Source organism: Canis lupus, chromosome 20 (assembly GCF_003254725.2).
Source record: "Canis lupus dingo isolate Sandy chromosome 20, ASM325472v2, whole genome shotgun sequence".
NCBI lineage: Eukaryota > Metazoa > Chordata > Mammalia > Carnivora > Canidae > Canis > Canis lupus.
The window spans coordinates 51,740,535-51,751,241 of NC_064262.1; the positions used below are offsets into that span (position 1 = coordinate 51,740,535).

The 10,707-nt window shown below is 43.0% G+C and overlaps 1 protein-coding gene across 1 annotated transcript; it reads right to left on the minus strand.

Annotated features, from left to right (window-relative positions):
- Positions 1–8,748: 8,748 nt before the first annotated feature.
- LOC112666466 (olfactory receptor 7D4-like) lies at positions 8,749–10,707 on the minus strand. Its single transcript, XM_025457448.3, has one exon. The coding sequence runs from the start codon at positions 10,700–10,702 to the stop codon at positions 9,764–9,766; it is 939 nt and encodes a 312-aa protein (XP_025313233.1). The 5' UTR covers positions 10,703–10,707; the 3' UTR covers positions 8,749–9,763.

The following is a 10,707-nucleotide window of genomic DNA, read 5'->3' on the forward strand; positions in this document are numbered from 1 at the left end:
TCAGTGCCCATCACCTAGGCATTCCAACCCCCACTCACCTCCCTTTCCACTACCCCTTGTTCATTTCCCAGAGTTAGGTGTCTCTCATGTTTTGTCACCTTCACTGATATTTTCACTCAATTTCTCTCCTTTCCCTTTACTCCCCTTCACTAATTTCCAAATGAATGAGACCATATAATGTTTGTCCTTCTCCGATTGACTTATTTCACTCAGCATAATACCCTCCAGATCCCTCCACTTCGAAGCAAATAGTGGGTATTTGTCGTTTCTAATGGCTGAGGAATATCCCAGTGTATACATAGACCACATCTTCTTTATCCATTCATCTTTTGAGGGACACCGAGGCTCCTTCCACAGTTTGGTTATTGTGGACATTGCTGCTATATACATTGGGGTGCAGGTGTCCCGGTGTTTCATTGCATCTGTATCTTTGGGGTAAATCCCCAGCAGTGCAATTGCTAGGTCTAGGGCAGATCTATTTTTAACTCTAAGGAACCTCCACACAGTTTTCCAGAGTGGCTGCACCAGTTCACATTCCCACCAACAGTGCAAGAGGGTTCCCTTTTCTTCGCATCCTCTCCAACATTTGTGGTTTCCTGTCTTGTTAATTTTCCCCATTCTCACTGGTGTGAGGTGGTATCTCATTGTGGTTTTGATTTGTATTTCCCTGATGGCAAGTGATGCAGAGCATTTTCTCATGTGCTTCTTGGCCATGTCTATGTCTTCCTCTGTGAAATTTCTGTTCATGTCTTTTGCCCATTTCATGATTGGATTGGTTGTTTCTTTGCTATTGAGTGTAAGAAGTTCTTTCTAGATCTTGGATACTAGCCCTTTATCTGATATGTCATTTGCAAATATCTTTTCCCATTCTGTAGGTTGTCTTTGAGTTTTGTTGACTGTGTCTTTTGCTGTGCAGAAGCTTTTTTTTTTTTTAAGATTCATTTATTTATTCATTCAGAGAGAGCGAAGAGAGAGGCAGACACAGGCAGAGGGAGAAGCAGACTCCACGCAGAAAGCCCGACGCGGGATCGAGCCCCGGGTCTCCAGGATCACACCCCGGGCTGCAGGCGGCGCCAAACCGCTGCGCCACCGGGGCTGCCCTGTGCAGAAGCTTTTTTTCTTGAAGTCCCAATAATTCATTTTTGCTTTTGTTTCTCTTGCTTTCATGGATGTATCTTGCAAGAAGTTGCTGTGGCCAAGCTCAAAAAGGGTGTTGCCTGTGTTCTCCTCTAGGATTTTGATGGAATCTTGTCTCACATTTAGATCTTTCATCCATTTTGAGTTTATCTTTGTGTATGGTGAAAGAGATTGGTCTAGTTTCATTCTTCAGCATGTGGATGTCCAATTTTCCCAGCACCATTTATTGAAGAGATTGTCTTTTTTCCAGTGGATAGTCTTTGGTGCTTTGTTGAATATTTGTTGATCATAAAGTTGAGGGTCCACTTCTGGGTTCTCTATTCTGTTCCATTGATCTATGTGTCTGTTTTTGTGCCAGTACCACACTGTCTTGATGACCACAGCTTTAGGTAGTACAGCCTGAAATCTGGCATTGTGATGCCCCCAGCTATGGTTTTCTTTTTCAATATTCCCCTGGCTAATCGGGGTCTTTTCTGATTCCACACAAATATTAAGATGATTTGTCCCAACTCTCTGAAGAAAGTCCATGGTATTTTGGCAGGGACTGCATTAAGTGTGTAAATTGCCCTGGGTAGCATTGACATTTTCACAATATTAATTCTTCCAATCCATGAACATGGAATATTTTTCCATCTCTTTGTGTCTTCCTCAATTTCTTTCAGAAGTGTTCTGCAGTTTTTAGGATATAGATCCTTTACCTCTTTGGTTAGGTTTATTCCTAGGTATCTTATACTTTTGGGTGCAATTGTAAATAGGATTGACTCCTTATTTTCTCTTTCTTCAGTCTCATTGTTAGTGTATAGAAATGCCACTGACTTCTGGGCATTGATTTTGTATCCTGCCACACTGCCGAATTGCTGTATGAGTTCTAGCAATCTTGGGGTGGAGTCTTTTGGGTTTTCTCTATACAGTATCATGTCATCTACGAAGAGAGAGAGTTTGACTTCTTTGCCAATTTGAATGCCTTTTATTTCTTTTTGTTGCCTGATTGCTGAGGCCAGGACTTCTAGTACTATGTTGAATAGCAGTGTTGAGAGTGGACATCCCTGTCGTGTTCCTGATCTTAGGAGAAAGGCTCCTAGTGTTTCCCCATTGAGAATGATATTTGCTGTGGGCTTTTCATAGATGGCTTTTAAGATGTTGAGGAACGTTCTCTCTATCCCTACACTGTGAAGAATTTTGATCAAGAATGGATGCTGTATTTTGTCAAATGCTTTCTCTACATCTATTGAGAGGATAATATGGTTCTTATTTTTTCTCTTGTTGATATGATCAATCACATTGATTGCTTTACTAGTGTTGAACCAGCCTTGCATCCTGGGGAAAAATCCCACTTGGTCATGGTGAATAATTTTCTTAATGTATTGTTGGATCCTATTGGCTAGTATCTTGTTGAGAATTTTTGCATCTGTGTTCATCAGGGATATTGGTCTATAATTCTCCTTTTTGGTGGGGTCTTTGTCTGGTTTTGGAATTAAAGTGATGCTGGCCCCATAGAACGAGTTTGGAAGTACTCCATCTCTTTCTATCTTTCCAAACAGCTTTAGTAGAATAGGTATGGTTTCTTCTTTATATATTTGATAGGGCAGCCTGGGTGGCTCAGTGGTTTAGCGCTGCCTTCAGCCCAGGGTGTGATCCTGGAGACCCGGGATCGAGTACCACGTTGGGCTCCTTGTATGGAGCCTGCTTCTCTCTCTGCCTGTGTCTCTGCCTCTCTCTCTCTCTCTCTCTCTCTCTCTGTCTTTATGAATAAATAAATAAAATCTTTAAAAAAATAAACATTTGGGGATCCCTGGGTGGCTCATCAGTTTGGCGCCTGCCTTTGGCCCAGAGCGTGATCCTGGAGTCCCAGGATCGAGTCCCTGCACGGAGCCTGCTTCTCCCTCTGCCTGTGTCTCTGCCTCTCTCTCTCTGTGTGTCTCTCATTAATAAATAAAATCAATAAAAACGTTTAAAAAATAAAAAATAAAAAAATAAAAAAATAGACATTTGATAGAATTCCCCTGGGAAGCCCCTGGCCCTGGACTTTTGTGTCTTGGGAGGTTTTGGATGACTGCTTCAATTTCCTCCCTGGTTATCAGCCTATTCAGGTTTTCTATTTCTTCCTGCTCCAGTTTTGGTAGTTTGTGGTTTTCCAGAAATGCATCCATTTCTTCTAGATTGCCTAATTTATTGGTGTATAGCTGCTCATAATAAGTTTTTAAAATCGCTTGTATTTCCTTGGTATTGGTGGTGATCTCTCCTTTCTCATTCATGATGTTATTAATTTGAGTCTTTTCTCTTTCTTTTTAATAAGGCTGGCTAATGATTTATCTATCTTATCAATTCTTTCAAAGAACAAACTCCTGGGGATCCCTGGGTGGCGCAGCGGTTTGGCGCCTGCCTTTGGCCCAGGGCGCGATCCTGGAGACCCGGGATCGAATCCCACATCGGGCTCCCGGTGCATGGAGCCTGCTTCTCCCTCTGCCTGTGTCTCTGCCTCTCTCTCTCTCTCTGTGACTATCATAAATAAATAAAAATTAAAAAAAAAAAAACAAAAACAAAGAACAAACTCCTGGTTTTGTTGATCTGTTCCACAGTTCTTCTGGTCTCTATTTCATTGAGTACTGCTCAAATCTTTATTAACTGTCTTCTGCTGGGTGAAGTTTTCATTTGCTGTTCCTTCTCCAGCTCCTTTAGGTGCAAGGTTAGCTTTTGTATTTGAGTTCTTTCCAGTTTTTGGATGGATGCTTGTATTGCGATGAATTCCCCCTCAGGACTGCTTTTGCTGTGTCCCAAAGATTTTGAACGGTTGTGTCTTCATTCTCATTAGTTTCAATGAATCTTCTTAATTCTTCTCTAATTTCGCAGTTGACCCTTTCATCTTTTAGCAGGATGGTCTTTAACCTCCACGTGTTTGAATTCCTTCCAAACTTCTTGTGGTTTAGTTCTAGTTTCAAAGCATTATGGTCTGAAAATATGCAGGGGACAATCCCAATCTTTTGGTATCGGTTAAGACCTGATTTGTGACCCAGTTTGGTCTATTCTGGAGAAAGTTCCATGTGCACTTGAGAAGAATGTGTATTCAGTTGCGTTTGGGTGTAAAGTTCTATAAATATCTGTGAAATACATCTGGTCCAGTGTATCATTTAAAGCTCTTGTTTCTTTGGAGATGTTGTGTTTAGAAGATCTGTCGATTGTAGAAAGTGCTACACTCAAGTCATCAAGTATAAGTGTATTATTATCTAAGTATGTCTTAACTTTGGTTATTAATTGATTGATATACTTAGTGGCTCCCACATTCGGGGCATAAATATTCATGATTGTTAGGTCCTCTTGTTGGATAGATCCTTTAAGTATGATATAGTGTCCCTCTTCATCTCTTACTACAGTCTTTGGGATAAACTTTAATTTATCTGATACAAGGTTGGCTATCCCTGCTTTCTTTTGAGGACCATTTGAATGGTAAATGGTTCTCCACCCTTTCATTTTCAGGCTGTAGGTGTCCTTATGTCTAAAATGAGTCTCTTGTAGACAGCAAATAGATGGGTCTTGCTTTTTTATCCAGTCTGAAACCCTGCGCCTTTTTTTTCCCCTGCGCCTTTTGATGGGGTCATTAAGCCCATTCACATTCAGAGTTACTATTGAAAGATATGAATTTAGTGTCATCCTGATACCTATTCAGTCCCTGTTTTTGTGGATTGTTTCTGTGGACTTCCTCTTTCTTTTACAGAGTCCTGCTTAATATTTCTTTTTTTTTTTTTTTTTTTTAATATAGCTTTGAACTGTGCAGATCTACTTATACATGGATTTTTTTAAATTTTATTTATTTATGATAGTCACAGAGAGAGAGAGAGAGAGGCAGAGACACAGGCAGAGGGAGAAGCAGGCTCCATGCACCGGGAGCCCGACGTGGGATTCGATCCTGGGTCTCCAGGATCGCGCCCTGGGCCAAAGGCAGGCGCCAAACCACTGCGCCACCCAGGGATCCCCTGCTTAATATTTCTTGCAGAGCTGGTTTGGTGTTCACATATTCTTTCAGTTTCTGCCTATCTTGGAAGCTCTTTATCTCTCCTTCTATTCTGAATGAGAGCCTTGCTGGATAAAGTATTCTTGGCTGCAGGTTCTCCTCATTTAGGACCCTGAATATATCCTGCCAGCCCTTTCTGGCCTGCCAGGTCTCTGTGGAGAGGACTTCTGTTAACCTAATACTTCTCCCCATAAAGGTTAGAGATCTCTTGTCTCTTGCTGCTGTAAGGATCTTCTCTTTATCTTTGGAATTTGCAAGTTTCACTATTAAATGTCGAGGTGTTGAACGGTTTTTATTGATTTTAGGGGGGATCTCTCCATCTCCTGGATCTGAATGCCTGGTTCCCTTCCCAAGTTAGGGAAGTTCTCAGCTATGATTTGTTCAAATACAGTTTCTGGACCTCTGTCCCTTTCGGCGCCCTAGGGAACCCCAATTAAATGTAGATCTTCCTTCTGAGGCTGTCATTTATTTCCCTTAATCTATCCTCATGATCTTTTAATTGTTTTTCTCTTTTTTCCTCAGCTTTCTTCCTCGTCATCAACTTGTCTTCTATGTCACTCACCCGTTCTTCTACCTCTTTAACCCTCGTCTTTGGACCTCCAGTTTGGATTGCATCTCATTTAATGGATTTTTAATTTTGGCATGATTAGATATAAATCCTGCAGTCATGAAGTCTCTTGAATCCTTTATGCTTTTTTCCCAGAGCCACCAGTAGTTTTATAATTGTGCTTCTGAATTGGCTTTCTGACATCGAATTGTAATCCAAATTCTGTAACTCTGTGGCAGAGAGTACTGTTTCTGATACTTTCTTTTGTGGTGGGTTCTTCTTTCTAGTCATTTTGCTCAGTGCAGAGTAGGTAAAAACAAATTGTACTAGAAAAAGGAAGAAAAAAAAGAAAAAAGGAGAGAGAGAAAAAAAGGAGGGGTACCCTCTGATTCTATATATTGTAAATCCTTCGTCTTCCCCTGGAGCTTTCCAGTGATGGTTGGTCAAAACCTTGCTCTTCCCTTGTCCTTCCAGCTGGTCATCTGGGGGAGGGGCCTGCTGTGCTGATTCTCAGGTGTATGCACCTGGGGGGGCTTCCCCGCCTCCCGCCAGGTGCACGGCTCAGTGGGAGCTGTTTATCCTGTGAGGCCTCTGTTCCCTGGTGGCTCTGTTCCCAGGCAAAGGGTGACACAGGGAGGAACAACCACACTGGCGGCAGCCAGCTCTCCAGCCCTGGAGTCAGCTCCCGCAGTAACCACCGCAGCTCCCAGTCCGCAGGGGCCTGGATGCTCCAGGGGCGGGTCACTGACCTGCGCAGCTCCAGGCATCATCCAGTGGCAGGAGCGTCCACAACGTCTTGTGTCCTCCGCCCTCCGCCCGTCCCGAGGGATTGCAGGATCACGGGCTGTGTCCCCCCGGCGTCCTGGGCTCCCGGGCCTGCGCCGCTGGGATCGGGCTCCCGGGGGCCGCGCAGCCCCGCCCCGCGCCGGGCGGGCTCCAGCCCTTTACCCTGTGGGGTGTGGGTGCTCTCTCCCGGACGCACCTCCTCTGTTAGTGACCCTGGGAGACTGGAGGCTCCACCACCCCTCCTGGGATCCTGCTTGTGTTCCCTGCTGAGCGCCTTTCCATTCGGGAAGAATCTGGTGCAGATTCTTGAAGTTCCTGCTTCTCCGGGGCTGGGCTCCCCTGTCCCAGGGGTTCTCACCACCCGGCCTTAGACCGGCTCCTCGCGGGGCCCCTCCCCAACTTGATTCTTTTTTATTTTATTTTTTTCTGTCTTCCTACCTTATTAGAAGCGCAAACTCTTCTGTGGTATTCCAGCTGTTCTCTCTTTAAGTCTCAGGCCGAATTCATAGGTTTTCAGGCTGATTTGAAAGTTATCTAGGTAAGTTGGTGGGGACAGGAGACTTGGGGACCCTACTCCTCCACCATCTTGCCCCGCCCTCCCCCAATAAAAATCTTTTTTTTTTTAAGTTTTTTTATTTATTTATTTATTTTTTAAGATTTATTCATTTATTCATTCAGAGAGAGCGAGAGAGAGGCAGAGACACAGGCAGAGGGAGAAGCAGGCTCCACGCAGGGAGCCCGATGTGGGACTCGATCCCAGGTCTCCAGGATCAGACCCCGGGCTGCAGGCGGCGCTAAACCGGTGCGCCACCAGGGCTACCCTAAAAATCTTTTAAAAAGATTTTGTTTTACTTATTTATTCATGAAAGACCCAGAGAATTCAGAGGCAGAGACATAGGCAGCGGGAGGAGCAGCTTCCCCCAGGGAGCCTAATGCGGGACTCAATTCCAGGACCCCAGGATCACGACCTGAGCCAAAGGCAGATGCTCAACCACTGAGCCACCCAGGTGTCCCTCAATAAAAATATTTTAAAAAATAAACATTTAGAGGTTTTTTTGGGGGAATAACTCAATCTGGGTTGAAAATGCTTACCTTTGTTTTCTTTCTTTTTTTTTTTAAAGATTTTATTTATTCATGAGAGACACAGAGACATAGGCATAGGGATGCAGAGACATAGGCAGAGGGAGAAGCAGTCTCCATGCAGGGAGCTGGATGTGGGCCTCCATCCCAGGACTCCAGTATCACACCCTGAACTGAAGGCAGACACTCAACCGCTGAGCCATCCAGGTGTCCCTTACTTTTGTTTTCAACAGGATCTATAACACACCAATATTATTATGCTCATTTCTCTGTATTGCAATCATTTGGTTCCCTACTCAATTTGTGCACAGCAGAAAATAAACTCACATTGGATTGGAGCTCATGGAATCAAAGTGAATTAAAGCTGCATCAAATAAGTCTTTCCTCTCTAACAAATTATAATTTTTGAGAAATCTTTCAGTCCTAACTATATTCCCGATAGCTAGGTCCCTTCTATTTCCTCCAAAAATTTCTCCTTTCATTATATTGTCTTGACACGTTAAAGGCTTTATCACTTGTCTTAGCTTGGGTTCTCAGAGAAACAAATGCTGAGCCAAGGATTTATGTGCAAGTGTTTTATTGGTAGGAACAAAGAACATGGAACATGGGTGAGAGAGAAGTGATACATGGAAGAAATACATCTGTCAAGTTTATATTAAGTCAGCTACCACAGAGAATGAGCAGAATTTTCATCCTGTGGGGAAATTCTGGAAAATGGTACAAAATACAAATCTAAGAATTATCCTAGTTAATGGATGAAAGACAATGAATCCCATAGCTCTCCATCAAGGGCTGTCTTTGTGTGGGCATAATTCCTTGGAGGTTCTGCCACCACCTATTGGGCAAAGTTGGTTCTGGATGGGGTTGGCAATTAGCCGTCACGCAGTGGATATGGTGAGAGGATCCCAGGGAATGTGGGAGAAATGTGGACAGCATATACTACTCCAATCTTCACTGAACACTCAATTCTATCAACATTATTCTCAAATGAGCTAAGTTCTGAACACATTCCACATGTGTGTAACTACCAGTTCTGATGGCATCTCCAGAGAGTCCCAGAAAAAAAAAATAAACCATGTAAGAAAAACAACTTTTATTCTATTGTATTCATTATTACATGTTTTAGGATCTTAGAGGGTGTATCTTAAAATTGTATATATGGGAATAAAAGTCAAATAAAAGAAGGAAATGAAGAAAGAAAGAAAGATGGAAGGATCACAAAGAATGAAGCTACATCTCAGAGTTTTCTTAAGCAGTATATTAGTATGAATATAATCAGAAAAATATAGATTCCTATTTTGAAGTTTAAAATCACATCACTGTTCTTACAAAAAGTAGGATAGAAACTCCATGTCAGCTAGCCAGGTAACAATCCCAGTCAACCTCATTCTCTTCTTTTGAAAAGTGGGGTGAATGAATGGAAATATCTCCAAGACATGTTTTCAAGATGACGTAAAGTCATACATGTGAAGGAACAGGCACAGTTCTGATATGGTAAACACTGGTATGACCATGTAAGACTTCATTCCATTTCTTGTGGGGAAAACAAGCACACAAACAAATGAAAGTGAAGAACATCAACATTTTATTTATTTATTTTTTTATAATAAATTTATTTTTTATTGGTGTTCAATTTACCAACATACAGAATAACACCCAGTGCTCATCCTGTCCAATCATGAAATGGGCAAAAGACATGAAGAGAAATCTCACAGAGGAAGACATAGACATGGCCAACATGCACATGAGAAAATGCTCTGCATCACTTGCCATCAGGTAAATACAAATCAAAACCACAATGAGATACCACCTCACACCAGTGAGAATGGGGAAAATTAACAAGGCAGGAAACCACAAATGTTGGAGAGGATGCGGAGAACATCAACATTTTAGAGTATAATTTTGGGGGCAGCCACAGCAGCACTTGATATGATGAGTACTTTAAACCTAAAGTTAGAAATCTTAAGAATGGCTACAAGAAAGCTGATAAAACATGGAACTTTTTGGACAGCATATAGGGAAGAAAAGTCAAAAAGGACTACAGAGGGATTGTTGAGGAGAGACTAATACAAAAACAAAAAGGAAGTCATGGGTACTTTGGGAATTAGATAAATCAAAGATGTCTATTAAAGGAGAAAAATATTTAAATTCACATTTGCCTTTGGGGCCTGCAATGTCCACTTGGTTCTGAGGCCAGTGGCCCATCATGGACATGAGGCTGCTCTGTTGAGGAGCCTTCGCAGGGCGCCCTTCACATCCTTGTTCCTCAGGCTGTAGATAAAGGGGTTCAGCATGGGGGTGACCACAGTGTACATCACTGATGCAACTGAGCTTCTCTGGGAAGAATGGGTCACAGCAGAAGTGAGATAGACCCCCAGGCTTGTACCATAGAACAAGGAGACCACAGAAAGGTGAGACCCACAAGTGGAAAATGCTTTATACTTGCCCTCAGTGGAAGACATCCTCATTAAGGAGGAGACGATCTGAGAGTAAGAGAAAAGAATCCCAGTGAGAGGAAAAACACACAGCAGAGCAGTGGCAACATACAAGCAGATGTTATTGATGAGGGTGTCAGAGCAGGCCACCTTGAGAATCTGAGCCAGTTCACAGAAGAAATGTGGAAGTTCAGTGCCTGTACAGAAGGTCAGCTGCCCTACCATTAGAATATGAATCAGGGAGACCCAGAAAATGGTGAGCCAACAAATCAGAACCAGGAGGACACAGAGTCGTGGGTTCATGATGATGGTATAGTGCAGAGGGTGGCAGATGGCCACAAACCGGTCATAGGCCATCACAGTCAAGAGGAAATCATCCATTCCAGCAAAAATCATAAAGAAATATACCTGAGTGATGCATCCTATATAGGAAATGTCTTTGCTGTGTACCTGGATGTTTAGCAGCATCTTCGGGACAGTGGTGGAGATGAAACAGATGTCAACAAAAGACAGGTTGGAGAGGAAGAAGTACATGGGGGTGTGGAGGTGGGAATCAGAAAGGATAGCCAGGATGATGAGCAGATTTCCCAGTACAGTCACCAGGAACATGGACAGGAACAAGCCAAAGAGGAGAGGCTGCAGTTCTGGATCTTCTGAGAAGCCCAGAAGGAGGAATACTGATACTTCTGTCTGGTTTCCTGCTCCCATGTAGC

Excerpts from the sequence above, each read along its gene's own strand:
- LOC112666466 (XM_025457448.3), bottom strand. The coding sequence starts at position 10,702 with ATGGGAGCAGGAAACCAGACAGAAGTATCAGTATTCCTCCTTCTGGGC.